At 41.4% G+C, this 21,248-nt stretch overlaps 1 protein-coding gene across 3 annotated transcripts in view; it reads right to left on the reverse strand.

The window, feature by feature from the left end:
- Positions 1-15,786, reverse strand: part of LOC137300639 (kelch-like protein 20) — a 37,990-nt gene extending 22,204 nt beyond the window's left edge. For all 3 annotated transcript variants that reach the window (XR_010958144.1, XM_067969852.1, XM_067969853.1), the window contains exons 1-4: positions 15,510-15,786; positions 11,668-12,239; positions 6,692-6,850; positions 4,856-4,950 (exon numbers count right to left, since the gene is read on the reverse strand). Coding sequence is in view for 2 of the 3 variants with exons in the window: in XM_067969852.1 (XP_067825953.1) it covers positions 4,856-4,950; positions 6,692-6,850; positions 11,668-12,231 (818 nt within the window). In the remaining variant the exon portion in view is untranslated. The remainder of the gene's footprint in view (positions 1-4,855; positions 4,951-6,691; positions 6,851-11,667; positions 12,240-15,509) is intronic.
- Between the last annotated feature and the right edge of the window lie 5,462 nt (positions 15,787-21,248).

Genomic DNA, 21,248 nt, shown 5'->3' on the forward strand with positions numbered 1-21,248 from the left:
CAGTCAGCAAATCCACTTATTTAACGCAGAAAACCAATATCCTTTTAGATCCTTGTTGTGGAACCACCCTGCCCCTTGGCAACTGCAATTTTCCAGCAGTGGTGCACAATACAGACTGTTCAGTGAAACATCAGTCTTCAATGACAAATACTAAACACATTGCTGGACTACAGAACATCCAAGGTCATATTTCAGCTGAGCAGTAATGTTTTTAACACGTAAATACCACGTTGAGCCCAGGTATGGCAATTTGTGCTGGAGCTGATGACACCCCCATAATAAATGGTCTGTGGAAGCTATTAACTTTGATTTAGCAACATTAGCATTTACCTTTAGTATTCTGTCCAAATTAGAAATTAAAAAAAGTAAAAAAAAAAATGAAATTTGAAATTTACATTTTTATTTGAGGTTCGTGAACATCTTTAAATATTGAGTACTGTTACTCTTTTTGCAGTTTTCAAATTCCCATCACATATTGTGTAGATTGTTTCTGAACTTTCTTAAAAAGCTGTATATACTCAGTGCATAGTAGAGTGAGAAAAAGACACCAAGTACCTGAAAGCTTTATAACCCCATTAGTCAGTTCAGGAACACTTATTAAAAATAATGACTGCCTACCTAGGCCACAAAACAACACTGTTTCTTGGGCAACTTAGAATGACTACAAGTCTCAAGAGTTTTCTTGGTGGGGACATCAACACAGGCTCTGTTATGCCTGCTACAGAACTATTTGAAAAAGAGGTAACAAAATAGGTTAAAGTCAAGATAGAAAAGAACTTTAAAAAAAATTGAAACTCGACGTTGCACTCTTTTGCAGCATAGTCTTTAGAAGTGATAAAAAACACTACCGAGCTGGTACATTGGCGAGACCATGCAGACGCTGCGACAACGGATGAACGGACACCGCGCAACAATCGCCAAACAGGAGGGTTCCCTCCCAGTCGGGGAACACTTCAGCAGTCATGGACATTCATCCACCGACCTTCGGGTAAGCGTACTCCAAGGCGGCCTTCGAGACACACGACAACGCAAAATCGTCGAGCAGAAATTGATAGCCAAGTTCCGCACCCATGAGGACGGCCTCAACCGGGATCTTGGGTTCATGTCACGCTACACGTTACCCCACCAGCGAACAAATGTTATCTGTTTTTAATATAATGGGTCATTTGCTGGCTCTCTCTGCCTTCCGGATGTTTCTGCCTCTCTCTGTGTTTTTTTTCTCTGTTTTTTTTTCCCTGTTTGTTTTTTTATTGAATGTGTATTCGGAGGTTCTGCAGGTAACACCTCTCTGTCTGAACACGGTGATTGCCTTGGCAACGGGCAGTTGCAGAGGCAGTCTGTAAACACCATTTATTATTGTTCAATATGTATAAATGCGTAGGCTTCAAGGAGATCTTGAAACATTTGCCTGAGGAAGGAGAAAATCTCCGAAAGCTTGTGAATTTAAAATAAAATTGCTGGACTATAACTTGGTGTTGTAAAATTGTTTACAATTGTCAACCCCAGTCCATCACCGGCATCTCCACATCATGACTACCGAGCTAAGCTGATAAATAACAGCAAAAGTAGGAGTATTAAAAAAGCAACAGGTGTAACAGATTGCACATTAACAATACCCTTAAGCCATTGCCTAGGTAAACCCAATTATGGGCAATCAAAAATCAAGTCAAAGAGAATCTTTAAATTGTTACTTGGATAGCTCCAATTATAGGTCGCTAGATGTCACTGATTGGAATTAAACAATTAGGAGCTATTCTAAGCTGGATTTCCACAGCTTGGCAGTTTCTGCTGCAATTCATATTGTGAGAAGCCAAAATAGATTGCTCCTGCTCAAGATGAGCTATCATATTTCAACAACTGATCAAATCACAGCATCACAACTATCCTTTTGTTCTCTTACAATTGAATGGAGGGCAAGAATTTATTTGCTGATAATTTGTAATGTCACAGCTGTACATTTGATTACAATAAGTTACTCCCTGTAGACTCATTCCCTTTGAGATCTTTTAGATTCAAATATTAAACTCACCATCACCTCCCCCCGCCCCCCACAAAAAAAGAAAATCCCCCCCCTCCACACACATAACATCATGAACCTTCACTAAAGCTATCATTGCAATCTTCTGGTGAGTCACTAAAATGCCAGTGCAACTGGTGCCAACCAAAAGAAGCCAAGGGTCCTGGCGAGACACAATGGCTCATGGACTAAAACCAAAAAGTGTTGAAAGATTGTTGTAACTGATGCAAAAATGGCAAGATACTTAACTCACATGGAGTTCCAAAATACCTTTTTGAGACTACATGGTGGCGTTGATGCTAAAATGAATAAAAAGAAAAGCTCAGCAGTAAACACCATGATCCTGTCTATGCCAGATAGTTTTACTTATCCCTACTCAAGTGATCAGCCACTTTATACACCAAGTGCTGTGACTGAGTAACCCCTTGGGTTCTGGATGTTATTCCACAGTACTGAAATTTACCATCAACACTGTGTAACATAATAAAAGGGTATAAAATCCCATTATCATGCCAGCAACTGCAGTACTGTTTTGTCGACAATATATTTTATATTCGCATTAAAAATGCCATAGCATATTTTAGTAATTTCAGGAAGACCAATAGCAGATTTACTGGCCCATACAATGAAGGCACAAGTGTTTGCAAATATTATGACATTTCTTTGTCAACTAAGTTGTGGTTTAATTTTATACTTCGAAAAGTACTGAACATTATAGTACATATTTCCTCAGTAACTGAAGATGAACACTTGTGTGCCACTGTTTACAGCTTTCAAAATACACACATCTTTACTAGTGTACAATATCTGTAGAAGTACTTTTGTAAAGTTAGTAGCTAACTGCAAACTCTCCATGCCACACACCATTTGCAAACAATAAGCAGGTGACATGTTCTTGAGGCAGCTGTTACAATGTTCTTTACCATGATTGTGGAAGGGGGAGGGGCTAAGTCAGCAAGGTTCCTGGTCTCTGCTTTGCACATTCTTCCAGTCAAATCGGTAGAGGTGAGAAACTTGCTGCATGGGGAGACAATTGCACGCACAAGTCATGCCCTATTGCTCTGCAGGACTGTACAGTATGCTGGAGCATCAACATAATACACCACCCTGCTTTGTCAAAATTGGAAGTTCTGGTTACTACAAAAAAGAATATTGGAGGCTACGAGTGTGCTTATGTATATAAACATGCACTGTGCAATGGAATGGAAGAGATTCAAGGGACATGTCTTAAAAATGGTCTTATTTAATAAAACATAAGTTTTACTGAAAGCTCATGTCAAAAGTTAGTTGCCCTGCTGACTCAGCTACATAAGACATTGAGTAGCTGACACAGATCAAGATGATCCCAAGTTCAATCCTCAGTCCACTTGGAGTCAGCTGATCTTATCATTTATGACAGCAAGTGTACTACAGTTAGCTTCAGTTCCCTGGGGTTAAGTGAGGAGGAGGAAGCAGTCAGTCAAGGGCAGGATCAGCTTGGCTGTTATGCTTCATGTGGTCAAATAGCCATCTGAAACTCACACTCAACTGGCAGGTGGCATACTTGGGTGAGGTTTTATGGGGTTTGCAGTTTCTGGACCTCTATCTAGTAGTAGAATTGTGCAGCTGCAGGCATTGCTGTGCAACAGGTAACTTTAGAATGTGAAAATCTTACTGAGACACCAACAGATGCATTAACAGAATGGTGATGCCCAAATAAGGCATGTGAAATACATAGCAAATTTATTATAGATTTTATTTTGCAATGCTGAAAGAGCAGAAACAACACAAATAACACTAGTTAAGCTCCAAATAAACAGGTCTTCCCACATACAAATCCATCCCCTGCTTTTTTATAACAGATCTCTATAACAGTATAACAGAGCTCTATAAACATTATAAAATTCCAGCTGTAGAGAAGTTAACATTGAATAGTTTTTCTCTGCTAGCTTCCCCCCGTCCCCCAAATATTGCTAAATTTCATTCACAGATTATCACAACTTCAAAAGGCTATTTCTAAAAAAGAAAAGGGAACAAGAATATAGCTAAATGCCATTTTGAGCCATTTTAAAACCGAAACACAGATTTGTGCTGGTGAAAAGGCAATAATTTTGTCACTTAGCCCTATTTATTCAGCAGAGTGAGGACTAAATGGTTACCATCACGACATATATTTATGTTAAGAGTAACTTGTTCATAGATCCAGCTTCAGCTATGTTTCAATCCACTGTGCCTATCCAAGGTTGATCCATTAAGATTTTCCAGTACAGTATAAATGGTAAATTCGAATCAGGAGAACTCCTTGACCAACAAAAATACAAAAGCAGAAGTAGGAATTGAAAACGGAAAAGCCTTTAAAAAGTTTTTTTCCACTATAAACATTAAATCTGAATGTACAACATGCAAATCATCAAAATCAAAGCCGGAACAATATTAAGATCAGGGCTTGTACAAGAATATTGTATGTTTGATCCCTGGTCTATGCAGAGTCAGTAGTTCTCAGTTGGTATAGTTGAAAAGGGGCTACAATTGGCTTTAGTATCACTGGGTTTGGGGGGATGGAGGGGTAGAGAAAATAATTGGCTGATCACTAACCAGTTGCTCTTGCTGCAAGTGCACGTGGACATCAGATGGGGACAGGATTGGGCTCTGCTACCTGTGATCAAAGAGCCAACTGATATTCACCCTGCAAGATTCCACGGGACTGCACCTCACAAAACAAACAGCCAACACTTCAGGAGAGGAGGGAAGGGAGAAAACTGGCAGAGAGTTTGTAAAAAAAAACAAGGCTTTTAGATTCACATGTGTACAGCACCCTCCCCTAGCCCAGTACACAATGGGCACACATACACACACTACCTGCACATTTCATCACTTTTGATCAAAGAGTCAGTTCCAACTGTGCCAACCAGGAATTTAGGGCTCAACAATGGCAGTCGAACATGTTGCAAGACCTGGGGAAAAATAATCAAAAAAGTACAAATGAGGATAAAAAGAGGAAAAACATGAATTCAGTGTACATTTAGTCAGAGGTATAGTCTAGAAGCCTGAAGGCTGAAAAATGCAGCTATGAAGCTTCTACTCTTAGCATAGATCTTTTTCTATATCCAACAGAAAGATTGCCAGTGTTGAGGAATGGAACATTGTTCCATTTTCCATCTACTACCTGAAATTGTTCCAGGTTAAAATCAGACAGAGTAAAAATGGGGCCCAAGACTGTGCCTCACCCCCAACCTCAAAATACCATCACAGGTGCATCAACACAGTCTTTCCATTTCCCACATCAGTCTCATTTTGATAACCTCAGTCAAGAGGTCAGTTAGTTCCACTATGCTGAACGGTGAAAAGTTTTCTGGTGTAGACCTTGCCCATCAGGTTATCAAACACTTGATTTCAATACTTCAGGCAGAAGGCTGCAAATATCCATCAAAAAAATGCCTTGGGTTATAGGTCATATACAATACTACAGTAGAAACTGTTACAGTCACTTACTGACCTGTACCAACTAACTGCAGATTGGGACTCTGAACTGACAGCAGAGAATTGAACTCATGCAGTTTTGCTAATTTCTTGAAAAATGACATGTTTCTTTAGGGGATAAAAAGAATAAACTTTCTGGAATCAACTAAGCTTGCAACCTTTTGCATTCAGTACTTTTGCCAGCTCATATAATTATTCCTCCTAATCTTGCAGCCTACCAGGCACTTCTGACACAACCTTCTCTTTCTTCCTTTATCTTACCTAGGTCCTTTTAATATATTTTAACATTTATCATTTAACAGAAAATCGACCACCTCTTAACTCCAGCCAGATCCTAAATCTCTTCTGTACAATTGTGCAATTAAGTGGCCACAATACAGAGGACTCAGACAACCACTCTGTACAGGAGTATTCCCGGTCATCTGTTGGCCTTGACCCTAAAGTGTGGCCAAAAGAACAGGTTTAACTGTGGTGCATATCAATTTAAATTTGACTATATTAAACTAATATTTATCAGAGTTCTCTGGTGCCAACTGCAATTCTCAATATTACGGTCAATTAGTACAGGCCAGTAGGTGACTATAACAGATTCCACTGTAGTATTGTTTATGAACTATAACACAAGACATTTTTGATGGCTATTTGCAACCATCTGCCGAATGTATTTTTTTGGTTAGATACTTCAAACCCCTTTTACTATTTTGCCAAAAAAACTGACAAAACTTCTAGGTGCTAACTGCACTCAACCTCCTTGAAACCCATTAAGATTTTTTCAAATTACAGAATGCTGTTCAGTTCTAAACATTTTTTTCTTCCTTTTTAATTTTTTGTGCTCACAAATTGAGGAAAATTAGTCTATGTTCCCATTTTGGGCACCCGGTATCATGGCACACAATTCCAAGTCAAGCACAGCACAGTTAGGTACAGAATAAAGTGCCCTTTACTGTACCAGTGTGACATGTTTCTACCTCCTGTGGTCTGAGTGAGATCATCATTTAGTGCCAAATTTGATGGTGATTTGTACTTTGGACACATGAATACTGAGAACTAGACTAAGATTGTCCAAACTCATTTCAAATAGGTCCCTTACAAACAATAAAGTAGACTTTTATCCCATCAATCGGAGCTCGATTCAGACTCAGGTCTCAGAGATGACAGGACAGTGTGCTAATCCACTTTCCCACCTAGTCCCTGGCTTTCATCATTCGCTGTTACCTGTGCAAGTTGTCCTCTCCTCTCCTGAATGTTGTATTTAACCCATGATACAACAGCACTATACACCTGCTCCTCACTTCGTACATTCAACTCATCGCTGGAAATGATATCAATCATCTGGTTCGCTGGTAGCAGCATGAACTCCTCACTCTCCATTACCTGGACAGAAGGATTGAGAAACCAAAAGTTATTTGGAATTCAATATCATATTAAATCTCAACAGTCAAAGACAGCTGTGTGAACAAAAATCTATCAATGGATGCCTTAAGCCAGTGCAAAAGGATGTCCTCTATGAGCTGAGTATCACCACAGCCCTTACATAATATACATATAGATACTTATAAGGACAGTGACGAGGCAAGGGTGCATAAAGTCATTAAGTGGGCTTAGAAGAGAATTTTCTGATTTGTTGGGCTGGAATCTGTGTTTTGTTAGCAAGAAAACATGAGGGATAATAATTTCCATGGATCGAACAAACAAAAACAATGGCATCACATGATGAAGTCCTGATTATTAGTATTGTACTCAACATCCTTTCAGCCATATGAAGTACAGTAATGATTTCCATTCCATTGCTACTTGGCTGATCAGTTAACAATGTCTTCAAAGTTTATACAATCAGCTGACCAAATGGCAGAGTCGAACAAACTTTGAAAGATTGAGTTCTTTGATGAAGAATCAGAGAGGGTTGATGAAGGTACTGCAGTAGATGTTGTATATATGGACTTTCAAAAACGCATTTGATAAAGTACCACATAACAGACTTATTCAGAAAATAGAAGCACATGGAATTAAAGGGATGTTAGTAACTTGGGTATGTAACTGACTAAGGGATAGGAGGCAAAGAGTAGTGGTGAACAGATGTTTTTCTGACCAGAAAGAAGTATGCAGTGGGGTCCCCCAGGGATCAATATTAGGACCATTGATTTTCTTGTTATATATAAATGACCCAGACTTGGGAATAGGGAGTACAATATCGAAGTTTGCGGATAATACAAAACTTGGCAACATAATAAACAGTTAGAAGGATAGTAGCGGACTTCAGGAGGACATAGACAGACTGGTGAAATGGCAGAAGCAATTTAGTACTGATAAATGTGAAATGGTGCACTTTAGGAGGAACAACATAAAGAGGCAGTATAACCTAATTAATACTATTTTGAGAGGAGTGCAAGAGCAGAGGGACCTGGGGGTGCATATTCACAAATCTTTGAAGATGGCAGGGCAAGTTGATAAAGAGGTTAAGAAATCGTATGGGATACATGGCTTTGTAAATAGCGGCATTGAATACAAAAATAAGGAAGCAGAAATACTGTAGATCAGCCATGATCTGATTGAATGGCGGAGCAGGCTCCCGAGGGGCTGTATGGCCTACTCCTGCTCCTGCTCCTATTTCTTATGTTCTAATGAAGTCATGCTCAGCCGTTAAAAAATTAGTTAGACATCAGCTGGAGTATTGTGTATAATTGTGGGCACCACACTTTCGGAAGGATGTTAAGGCTGTGGAGAGTGTACTGATGAGGATGATATCAGGGATGGAGAGATTGGAGAAACTGGGATTGTTTTCCTTAGAGCAGAATTATGAGGGGTTTTGATAGAGCAAGTAGGGGGAAACTATTTCCTCGAACAAGCAGGTCAGTAACCAGAGATCACAGATTTAAAATCATTGGCAAAAGAACTACAGAGGAAATGAGGAGAATTTTTTTTTTACAGAGGATTGTTAAGATCTGGAATGCCTACCTGAAAGGGTGGTGGAAGCAGAACCCATAGGAACTTTCAAAAGGCAAATGGGCACGTACTTGAAGAGGACTAATTTTCAGGGCAGTGGAGAAAAAGCTAGGGTCCGGGTCTAAATTGGACAGCTCTTTCAAAGAGCCAGCACAGGCACGATGGGCTGAATGGCCCCCTTCTGTGTTATAAGATTCTATGATTCTTAAATTAGGCTGCATTATTTCGGTGTACGGGAAATGACTTGAAGCTAGGAAAAGGTGGAGGGGTAGCTCTGTTAATTAAGGATGACATGAGTATAATAGAGAGAAATGACCGTAGTTCTAAAGACCAAGATGTAGAATCAGTTTGGGTAGAGATAAGAAATAGTAAAGGCAAGAAGTCACTTGTGGGAGTAGTTTATAGGCCCCCTAACAGTAACCACTCTGTAGGACAGGGTATACAGGAAGAAATAATGGGGGCTTGTGAGAAAGGAACAGCAATAATCATGGGTGATTTTAATCTACATATAAATTGAAAGAATTTGATTGGCAAAGGTAGCCTGGAAGATGAGTTCATAGTGTGCTTTATGGGCAGTTTCTTAGAGCAGCACGTTCTACAGCCAACCAGAGAGCAAGCTATTCTAGATCTGGTAATGTGTAATGAGACAGGATTAATTAATGACCTCATTGTAAAGGAGCCTCTAGGTAGCAGTGATCACAATATGATTGAATTTCGCATTCAGTTTAAGAGCGAGAAGAGTAAGTCTAAGACTAGTGTTTTAAACTTAAATAAGGGCAATTATGAGGGCATGGAGACAGAGCTGGCTAAAGTGAACTGGGAACTTAGGTTAAGGGATATGTCAGTAGAGATTCAATGGCAGACATTTAATGAGATATTTCATAACACTCAGCAAAGATACAGTCCAGTGAGAAAGAAAGACTCTAGGGGAAGGAAGTACCATCCATGGCTAACTAAGGAAGTTAAAGATAGTATCAAATTGAAAGAAAAAGCATACAATTCTGCAAAAATTAGTGGCAGGTCAGAAGATTGGACAGAATATAAAAAACTGCATAGAATGACTAAAAGAATAACAAGGTGGGAGAAATTAGAATACAAGAGAAAGCTAGCTAGAAATATTAAAACAGGTAGTAAGAGTTTCTACAGGTATTTAAAAAGGAAGAGTAAGTAAAGTAAGCGTTGGTCCTCTAGAGTGAGAGTCTGGGGAATTAATAATGGAGAATAAGGAAATGATGGATGAATTGAACAGATATTTTGTGTCCGTCTTCACTGTACGGGATACAAATAACATGCCAGAAATAATTGTGAATCAAGAGGTGAAAGGGAGGGAGGAACTTAAAACATTTACAATCACCAGGAAAAGGGTTTTAAAAGCTGACAAGTCCCCAGGTCCTGACAGACTTCATCCTAGGGTCTTAAAAGAAGTGGCTGCAGAGATAATAGATGCATTGGTATTAATTTTCCAAAATTCCCTAGATTCTGGAAGAGTCCCATCAGATTGGAAAATAGCGAATGTAACTCCTCTATTCAAGAAAGGAGAGAGACAGAAAGGGAACTACAGGCCAGTTAGCTTAACATCTGTCATAGAGAAAATGCTAGAATCTATTATTAAGGTTATAGCAGGGCACTTAGAAAATCTCAATGCAATCAGACAGAGTCAACACGGCTTTGTGAAAGGAAAATCGTGTTTGACTAATTTATTAGAGTTCTTTGAGGAAGTAACAAGCAACATGGATAAAGGGGATCCTGTGAATGTGGTGTACTTGGATTTCCAGAAGGCTTTTGACAAGGTGCCATATCAAAGGCTACTATACAAAATAAGAGCTCATGGTGTAGGGGGTAACATATTAGCATGCGTAAAGGATTGGTTAACTAACAGTAAACAGAGAGTAGGCATAAATGGATCATTTTCAGGTTGGCAAGATGTAACGAGTGACGTGCCACAGGGATCAGTGCTTGGGCCTCAACTATTTACAATCTATATCAATGACTTGGATAAAGGGACTGAATGTATGGTTGCTAAATTTGCTGATGACACAAAGGTAGGTAGGAAAGTAAGTTGTGAAGAGGACATAAGGAATCTGCAAAGTGATATAGATAGGTTAAGTGAGTGGGCAAAAATTTGGCAGATGGAGTATAATGTGGGAAAATGTGAATTTGTCCACTTTGGCAGGAGGAATAGAAAAGTAGTATATTATTTAAATGGAGAGAGATTGCAGAACTCTGAGGTACGGAGGGATCTGGATGTCCTAGCACATGAATCACAAAAAGTTAGTGTGCAGGTACAGCAAGTGATTAGGAAGGCAAACGGAATGTTGTCATTTATTGCAAGGGAAATGGAATATAAAAGTAGAGATGTTTTGCCACAGTTGTACAGGACATTGATGAGCCCACATCGAGAATACTGTGTGCAGTTTTGGTCTCCTTATTTAAGAAAGGACATAGTTGCTTTGGAGGAAGTTCAAAGAAGGTTCACTCGACTGATTCCTGGGATGAGGGGGTTATCTTATGAAGAAAGGTTGGACAAGTTGGGCCTGTATACACTGGAGTTTAGAAGAATGAGAGGTGATCTTATTGAAGCACATAAGATCCTGAGGGGACTAGAAGGGGTAGATGCTGAGAGGATGTTTCCCCTTGCAGGAGAGACTAGAACTAGGGGCCACAGTTTAAAAATAAGGGGTCTCCCATTTAAGACGGAGATGAGGAGAAATCTTTTCTCTCAGAGGGTCATGAGTCTGTGGAACTCCCTTCCCCAGAGAGCGGTGGAGGCAGGGTCATTGAATATTTTTAAGGCTGAGTTAGATAGATTCCTGATTAACAAGGGAGTCAAAGTTATAGAAGGTAGACAGGAAAGTAGGGTTGAGGTCACAATCAGATCAGCCATGATCTTATCAAATGGCAGAGCAGGCTCAAGGGGCCGAATGGCCTACTCCTGATCTTAATTTGTATGTTCGTACTGCCACTGTTTATACCTCCAAGCTTTACAAAAGATCCCTTGTTAATGATAAGTAATAAAAGAATATAGAATAAGGACAGGGTAGATTCATAGTACTGCCATCATGCACTTTTGGCACACACAAGCCTCATAGAAAAGCGCGGAGGGGCTGGAGTACTAGTCACAAGTGTCTCCATTCCAAATCCCACTAATACTGCAGCTTAGCCATTGAAGTTTTATAATCACAGCTTTGGGTTTTCAAAAAGTCCTGCTTGAAAAAACTGAGTCAAAGCAGAGAAGCATAATTTCTCACCTCTTGAAAGTTGTGTTGTGTAAACTTATCTGCCACACGCAGCAATTCCCTACAAGCATGAGTGTCAGCAAATGCCCGAATTCCCAAACAATTGGATGGATCAAGCTGTCGCTTTAAAAATTCACAGCAGGTTTCTTGGATCTCAGTCAGCTGTAATAAGCAAGCAGCTGGCAGCAGAGTCTGGACATTGTTCTCCTCCACAATAATCTGGGACGTGTATGCAAAGTCAATGAGTAATTCCATGGCATGTTCATCGATGTCCCTAATCAGAACTTCCGTCTGTCTACTTTCTGCAAGTTCACTGGTGAACATTGCGTGGAAATATGGACTGCAGGCTGCAAGCACCACCCGATGTGCATAGATTTTCTTCAGACCAACAACAAGCACGACATCGCACAGGCCCTTGTTTCTCCGCAGTTGGTTGATGGCATCCAGAGTGAGTCGTGGGTGTTTGTCAGAGACATAATGCATGCGAGCAGGTTGAGGCAGACCTTCAGGAAGCCGGTTTGGATCGCCAGCTGTACATCGGTTGGTCACATCCATTCCTGTCACCACTGGAGACATGAAAAGATCTGAAGGGGGGGCAAAATTAGCATTATGCTGTACTATGCTCATTAAAACTCATTAACTTTCATCCATTGCCAACTTTGGTGATGCCTCAGCTAGACCCTCTCTGTAATACACACAGAATGGCTACAATCTGGTCTTGGTTAGGAGGGCGAGAGTTTAGCCTTGGCATAAAACACTCGAGTGAGAGAAAGAGGATGATTCATCTGTTTTCTCAGGACGGTTCTGATCCCTCTTGACCAGACAACCAAAATTACAGTAGCAGAACTTGCTTTCAAGTACAGATGAAATGCGAAAGCCACATAGGTTTTGGGTACTAATTGCAGAAGCAGATTGAACTATTTTGTTCATTCAAACTTTAAAAAGCTTTATGAACTACAGTTTCTGTAGCAGGCTATACCACATTTCTGCTGAAAGCAACATCAGTCTATCATCATACTTCAGACTGTGGTACTATGCACCTACAATAAAAGTGTTTACTGTGCATCAACGCAAATTACTCTACTCAAAAATACACTGTTCATACCATCGGGGAGAATTTTAGTGCTCAAGTTAATAAGCACAAAATTTCACCAGAAAAAGGGCTATTTTTCTAAAAAGCTCCATAACACCACATTCATCAAATGCAACTGAAAGCCCAGATATATACCCAAATCCACTACTTGAGCACCCATACAATTGATTAACTTAACTCTTGAAAAATGATTTCTAAAATCTCTTCAAAACAAGTAGGCAGTTTTAAGGATCAAAGACAAACAGATCTGTGTTCAGCTACGGTTCTTAAGTGGTGCAGAGTACACAGACTTATCAAAATGTTTTCCAATCTCCTACTGCCAATGATTATTAACAGTGGCCTACGAAACTCCAGCTCTCTAATGTTCAGAGTCTACAGTTGCAATCCAGATATCGTGGACAAAATGCCTTTCTAAAAAAGACAAAACGCCATTTTAAGGAGAGTAATTTTTCTCCTGCCCTGAAGGTGCTGACATTCACTTGGCTCCATGGGTGCTGGCTACCCTCCCATGGCTGTTCTTTATAATGTGAGCCCAGGCAGAATGGACAGGCTATTTGATCATGGAGGGGTGTGAGAGCCCAATCAGTTGCATGCACAATTTTCAGCAACGGTCACTGAACAGCAGAGCCCTGCTAGATTTTTATTCAATTTTTTCCTCCCCACTTTTAAAATTCATATTTCCATTCATTTTTGATTCCGCTCCCTTGCTACTTACCATTTCCCCCCCTGAGGGAGGCTGGTAACCACAACCTGTTCAGTTCTGATTGTCTGGCCAAGATCAGGCCAATTGCAGGTTGCTTAGTTACCAGGCACAGAAGCATGTCCCCATCAGCTTTTAATTTTATTTAAAATTTAGCATTTCATGTAACAGAAACTGCAGTATTTGTAACTTGCACAAGCATAAGACTAAATGGGTATTGAAACAGTGACAGGTACAGGCCCACACCTGCTGTTTGCACTGTTAATAATACTGTTGAGAAAGAGGCAAAGGAATGCTGGAAAGAAACAGCTGGTCAGAACGTGTGGATTTGTGCAGTTATCTGCAGAGCAGATAGATCACAGACATCTTTTGAAGAGCTCAAAATACCCCCACTCTTCTCATGGGTCAGTTAGTTAAGGCAGCAAGTTAAACTAAGCATACGGACCAGGAACATAGCTGGCTCAATGCCCCAGGTCGTGTGAGTTAGTTGATCTTAGCCATGGCTGTAGTAACAATGCTTCGATTTTATAATTCTCATCCTTTTTTCAAATCCCTCCATGGCCTCGCCATTCCCTATCTCTGTAACCTCCAACAGCCCTACAACCCTCCGAGATCTCTGTGCTCCTCCAATTCTGGCCTCTTGTGCATCCCTGATTTTCTTCGCTCCACCACTGGCGGCCGAGCCTTCAGCTGTCTAGACCCTAAACTCTGGAATTCCATGGCTAACCTTTCCGTCTCTCTACCTCTCTCTCCTCCTTTAAGACGCTCCTTAAAAGCTACCTCTCACCTGACTTAATATCTCCTTATGTGGCTCGGTGTCAAATTTTGTTTGATAATCGCTCCTGTGAAGTACCTTGGGATGTTTCACTAAGTTAAACGTGCTATATAAGTACAAGTTGTTGCTACAATTGTTTTCAGCATGCTGGGCTAAGGAAGGGAAAATCACCCACAGCTCCAACTCCTGATCACCATCTAGTGACCTCTGCTTGAAGTTCTGTATGTGCATGTGCTTATACGAGGCAAGGACAGTGTTGTGATTGCTGTGATGTACCCCCTTGGTCAACTTGCCTTGTTGACACTCATCATTCAGGCTCACATGTGAATGGTGGGCATTTGGACAAGGTACAAAGAGTACCCAACACCAATGGAACTGTATCTCAGCAACACCTTCAGAAGATTGGCAATAAAAATAAATCACTAAAAACCTGGTTTATGCTTACCACCTGAGCAATAACACCTTTGAAAAGCAAACATAAATATGCCATGTAACTCTTGACAGAGCCTTTTACGCAAAACCAACAATCCCTTTCTCAGTCTTTTTAAAAAAAATCTTCATATCCTTCCTGAAACTTATTTCCTGATATTTTTGCTGTTCAGTCCAGAACATCTGATCTGGATTATGGTAACGGTCATTTTGAGAACACAAACATTGATTCTTTTTGTTCAACATTTATGAAGGTTTGGACGCAAACTACATTAACCTAAATTATATCATTAATTTTCAAGGGCAACAATGTACCTCCCTTTCTGTAACAACACACCTACCTAAGTGTGGCTGGCAGCACAAGGGCAGTAAATATTAAGAGCAGTAACACTCAGTGCCACTGAACAGGTTTTCAGGAGAGCTGTGCCAATGTGGGGATGGTGTGGAGATGCCGGTGATGGACTGGGGTTGACAAATGCAAGGAATCTTACAACACCAGGTTATAGTCCAACAATTTTGGACTATAACCTGGTGTTGTAAGATTCCTTGAATGTGGGGATGGGGATGGGAAGGGGAAGGAGGAAGGGGAAGAAAAGAATAAAATCAAAAGAAAGTTATGATTTGACAACCCATGAGGCATAAAATCCACATTGACTTGAAAGTGAATGACAGGGGGGGAAAAAAAATCACTAAAATGTTCGAAGCTATTTATTCATTAAGAGACATCATCCCCAATTTGTCTCATCAGTGTTTTGGGTTCCAACTCAGCCCAGGTCTCTCTACCCCCCCCAACTCCAGCTCCAATAAAGACACAGATCAGCCGTTAAACCATCAATTTTAAAAACAATGGAACTTACCAGAAGGCGGCCTGAAGCCGGACACAGCAAGGACTCGAGCCCCAAGCTCCTCACTGGGTCAACATCCGCCACCGAGGCAGTGCCCCGGGAACATCACGGTCCCCACCCGCCATCACCTCAAAACAAAATATATATATATTTACAACTTAAAAGGTATATCAACTTTTCATATAAAAAAAAATCGATCTAGAAGTTTCCGTCACTAGTTGGCTAATGTTTTTTTTATATAAACCAATCCCATCCCAGTCACTCTCTTCCACACCGAGAAGGTCTAACCGCTAATAGACTGACGCGCCCGCCTCTAAGCCCCGCCCTCTGCCCATGCTCATAGGCTCCAATCATTTCCCCTGACAGCCCGCGCCGCGTTTTGATACGGTGCTTGAACCGCCAATCATTCTAAACAGGCCCCACCTCCCGCCCCGCCCTCAAACCGTGCTTCTCGGCTCCAATCATTTCTCCTGACAGCCCGTGCCGCGTTTTGATACGGCGCTTGAACTGCCAATCATTCTAATCAGGCCCGCCCCAGCACCCCGTCCCGCCCTCAGCTCATGCTCATAGGCTCTAATCATTTCCCCGATCGCTCATTCCGTGTTTTGATACGGTGCTTGAACTGCCAATCATTGCAATCCGGTCCCGCCCACTCCTCCTGCAACTGAGGGTAGAAATGTTCAGGTGGGAGCAACCATACACTGAGATTATCGATGTTGTTTATGGAATCGATTAGATCGTTGTGCAACAATCTGAATATTTAATAAATGAAAAACACCCTTAGTAACAGCAAACCAACTTTTTTCAAGCAATTCCTCTAATTTAAAAAACCTGTCCAGTCTGCTCTTTTGGAGAAAGGCAGATTCACTCATTTTTGTTTAAAAATGTCAACTATTTTGCTTATCTCACTCTTAGAAATTAACATTTCTCCAATCAGTCTCAGTCTTTTTCTTCATAAATCTGAATACTAACAATATCCCAAATGTTAACAGCTTTAATATTAAAAACAACTTATATTTTTATGGCACCTCTAAAGTAAAGAAAATGCCCTGAAGTTCTTCACATAGGAACATAGGAATTACTAGTCGAAAAAAGACCACAGTCCATCTAGTTCACCTTCTACCATCCTGGTAGTCGCATGATATAATGATAATGAAGTAGCAGAGGCAGCTGTACAAAATGGTTTCAATTTTGGAGATGAAGAAATCCATGAACTCCTCACATTTGGTATTTGAGACGAGAGTGGAGGAGGCAGGGAATAAGGGTTTACAGCAGTGGCTGGTCCATGAAAAATAGATCCTGGGATTATCCTTGCACACCAGGAAGTTTTAGCTGATGCGACCAAAGCATGATAATGCTTGACATGATCAAATTAATCTGCTCATTGGTGACTGGGCCAATTGTGCACTGGGCATGCTTGAGTTTTTTTTATTCGTTCATGGGCATCACTGGCAAGGCCAGCATTTATTGCCCATCCCTAATTGCCCTTGAGAAGGTGGTGGTGAGCCGCCTTGTTGAACCGCTGCAGTCCGCGTGGTGAAGGTTCTCCCAAAGTGCTGTTAGGTTGGGAGTTCCAGGATTTCGATCCAGCGACGATGAAGGAATGGCGATATATTTCCAAGTCGGGATGGTGTGTGACTTGGAGGGGAACATGCAGGTGGTGTTGTTCCCATGTGCCTGCTGCCCTTGTCCTTCTAGGTGGTAGAGGTCGCGGGTTTGGGAGTTGCTGCAGTGCATCCTGTGGATGGTACACACTGCAGCCACTGTGCGCCAGTGGTGAAGGGAGTGAATGTTTAGTGCGGTGGAAGGGGTGCCAATCAAGCGGGCTGCTTAGTCCTGGATGGTGTCGAGCTTCTTGAGTGTTGTTGAAGCTGCACTCTTCCAGGCAAGTGGAGAGTATTCCATCACACTTGTGCCTTATAGATGGTGGAAAGGATTTGGGGAGTCAGGAGGTGAGTCACTTGCCGCAGAATACCCAGCCTCTGACCTGCTCTTGTAGCCACAGTATTTATGTGGCTGGTCCAGTTAAGTCTCTGGTCAATTGTGACCCCCAGGGTGTTGATGGTGGGGGATTCGGCAATGGTAATGCCATTGAATTCAAGGGGAGCTGGTTAGACTCCCTCTTGTTGGAGATGGTCATTGCCTGGCACTTTTCTGGCGCAAATGTTACTTGCCACTTATCAGCCCAAGCCTGGATGTTGTCCAGGTCTTGCTGCATGCGGGCATGGACTGCTTCATTATCTGAGGGGTTGTGAATGGAACTGAACACTGTGCATTCATCAGCAAACATCCCCATTTCTGACCTTATGATGGAGGGAAGGTCATTGATGAAGCAGCTGAAGATGGTTGGGCCCAGGACACTGCCCTGAGGAACTCTGCAGCAACGTCCTGGGGCTGAGATGATTGGCCTCCAACAACCACTACCATCTTCCTTTGTGCTAGGTATGACTCCAGCCACTGGAGTGTATTCCCCCTGATTCCCATTGACTTCAATTTTACTCGGGCTCCTTGGTGCCACACTCGGCCAAATGCTACCTTGATGTCAAGTGCAGTTACTCTCACCTCACCTCTGGAATTCAGCTCTTTTATCCATGTTTGGACCAAGGCTGTAATGAGGTCTGGAGCTGAGTGGTCCTGGCACAACCCAAACTGAGCATCGGTGAGCAGGTTATTGGTGACCAAGTGCCACTTGATAACACTGTCGACGACACCTTCCATCACTTTGCTGATAATTGAGAGTAGACTGATGAGGCGGTAATTGACCGGATTGTATTTGTCCTGCTTTTTGTGGACAGGACATACCTGGGCAATTTTCCACATTGGGGATGGGCAATTGGCCCAGTCACCAAACAGTGTTGTAGCTGGCTAGATGCGTGACTAGTTCTGGAGCACAAGACTTCAGCACTACAGCCGATATGTTGTCGGGGCCCACTGCCTTTGTAGTAACTCTGACTTAAGGAAGCAAAAATGGAGCTACACCAGGGAGCAACAGGGGTGGAATACAGTGACTGATATGTTAAGAACAAAGAAATGTTTAAGCAAGTCAACGGCAACAGAGGTTTTGTGACAGTGAAGGGCCACATGCGAAGGAGTTGCGCATTTGAGAGTGAGTTTGTAAGAAGAATAGGAGAGAGCTTTTTTCCATGGTTGGGTGATGAGAAAAGTGTAATTGGGGTTGTGGATGGTAAGGGAGACAAGAAAGTGGTCAGATATTGTCTTGTCGGTAATCAAGACCTCAGATGAAGAGAAGCCATGAAAGCCAAGGAGAAGGTAAAGGATATGGATGGGGAGTTAATATGAAAGGTACTATTAAAACAGAAGTACGGTGAAGGCAGAGGAGAGGGAGCTATGGGAGTTAAAGCATAAGTTGAAATCACTTAAGGATGAGGAGTCATTTAGTGCAGAGGCTGAGAGAAGAGAGGACATTTCGATAAATAAACCAACATGGGACATTGGGGGCAGTAAATAATGAGGAGTGTAAAAAAGAGATGTGAAGGATGGAAAATAGTAAAGTACTCAAAGGAGGAGAAGGTATCAGAAGAGTCAGGGCCATGTTGCTGTCCTGGCAATTTGGGCAAGTCAACTGGTGAACTATGTAGTCAGGCAAGGTGGCTTTTTTGTAAGGGAGAAGGACATGCCACCTGCTCATGATTCATGCAAGACATTTAAATTTCTTATGTGAAGTGCTAACATTAAAAAATGTTCCAAATTGCATGACTTTTAATGACCATGAGTCTTGTCAACGCTGAGAAGCAGACAGCTGAAATCGTAATATTGAGGTTAAACCTTTAACGCAAAGGCAGGGCAGAGATCTAAACATTAAAAAACACTGCAGAAAACAAAATCAAAGATGAGTTCAGATACATCCAAGAAGCTCTATCTTTATGAAAAAATGGCAAATCTGTTGTTATTTGGGGAAAACAGCGATGCATAATTTTTATCACAATCAGCCACATGCAACACATGCAATGATACACATTCATGGGATTTACTGCTTCTTCCAATATGCTTGCAAGTGGACAAGAAAAGGTTTTGCAAATATTTTCGCCATAAAGATAGTAGTGAAAGTAGTTTTACATTTTTTTTGCTATTTTTCTCTCTCTCTGCCCCCCCCCCCCCCCACTCTCCTTCCCCCGGGGCTCCCTCCAGTACTTTGACCAAATGACTGTCCTTCATGTATGGGCTCAGACAGCAATTGTCATCAGGGTGTTCAACAGATATCTTGTCAGAAAGACATTACAAGTTATTTGGGATGACAAGGAGCTGTTAGTGAGGGAGAAGCGTATGCAGTTTAATTCCACCTAAAACACTTGATATTCAACTTCCATAGAACAAACTCTGTCCTCAATATATAGAAATATTTGAATTTCTTGTTGTTTTCATGTACTACTTTGTGTCAATCATGGACAGCAATGGATAGCTGGCCTGTCACGGTTGGAGCATTTTTCCAATACTTTTCCTTTCATTCATGTCTAGATGACAGTTTCCATTGGCAGACCGAGTCTTCTGTGAACTGAAACGTGTATCTTTGTTCTCTGCAAATGAATAAACATAGCCCAGGTTCAAAATTGACCCTTTAATCACAATGAATTACTTACCAGACAATACATGAGATGCCCACAACATTCTCCTATGGGCTCAGACGGCAGCCAATGATGTGCCATGAAACCAATCCATTCAGGCTAAGCTATCTGTTCAGATTTATTTACTGATGAATAGTATACAGAAGAGAAAAGTCATATAAGATATTAAATGTACAATATTTAAAAAAAACAATACAACTTAAATCAGGCCTCAAAGGATTATTTTTTCAGTACGGTGTTTTACAGATTATAAGAAATGGACAGGTGGGCAGAAAAGTGGAAAATGGAATTCAATCCGGAGAAGTGTGAGGTAATGCATTTGGGGAGGGCAAACAAGGCAAGTGACTACACAATAAATGGTAGGATACTGAGAAATGTAGAGAAACGGAGGGACCTTGGAGTGCATGTCCACAGATCCCTGAAGGTAGCAGGACAGGTAGATAAGATGGTTAAGAAGGCATACGGGATATTTTCCTTTATTAGCCAAGGCATAGAATATAAGAGCAGGGAGGTTATGCTGGAACTGTATAAAACACTAGTTAAGCCACAACTAGAGTACTGCGTACAGTTCTGGTCACCACATTACAGGAAGGGTGTAATTGCACTATAGAGGGTACAGAGGAGATTTACGAGGATGTTGCCAGGACTGGAGAATTTTAGCTATGAGGAAAGATTGGATAGGCTGAGGTTGTTTTCTTTGGAGCAGAGGAGGCTGAGGGGAGATTTAATTGAAGTGTATAAAATTATGAGGGGCCTAAATAGAGTGGATAGGAAGGACCTATTTCCCTTAGCAGAGGGGTCAATAACCAGGGGGCATAGACTTAAAGTGATTGGTAGAAGGATTCGAGGGGAGTTGAGGAGAATTTTTTTCACCCAGAGGATGGTGGGGGTCTGGAACTCACTGCCTGAAAGGGTGGCAGAGGCAGAAACCCTCAATGCATTTAAAAGGTGCTTGGAAATGCACTTGAAGTGCCGTAACCTACAAGGCTATGGACCAAGAGCTGGAAAGTGGGATTAGGCTGGACAGCTATTTATCGGCTGGCACAGACATGATGGGCCGAATGGCCTCCTTCTGTGCTGTAAATTTCTATGATTCTATGAAACCAATTGGTCTTTTTTTTAATGGAACTGTTAGATTTTCTCTTTCATTGACCTTCAACATGAGATG

Source organism: Heptranchias perlo, chromosome 31 (genome assembly GCF_035084215.1).
Source record: "Heptranchias perlo isolate sHepPer1 chromosome 31, sHepPer1.hap1, whole genome shotgun sequence".
Lineage (NCBI taxonomy): Eukaryota > Metazoa > Chordata > Chondrichthyes > Hexanchiformes > Hexanchidae > Heptranchias > Heptranchias perlo.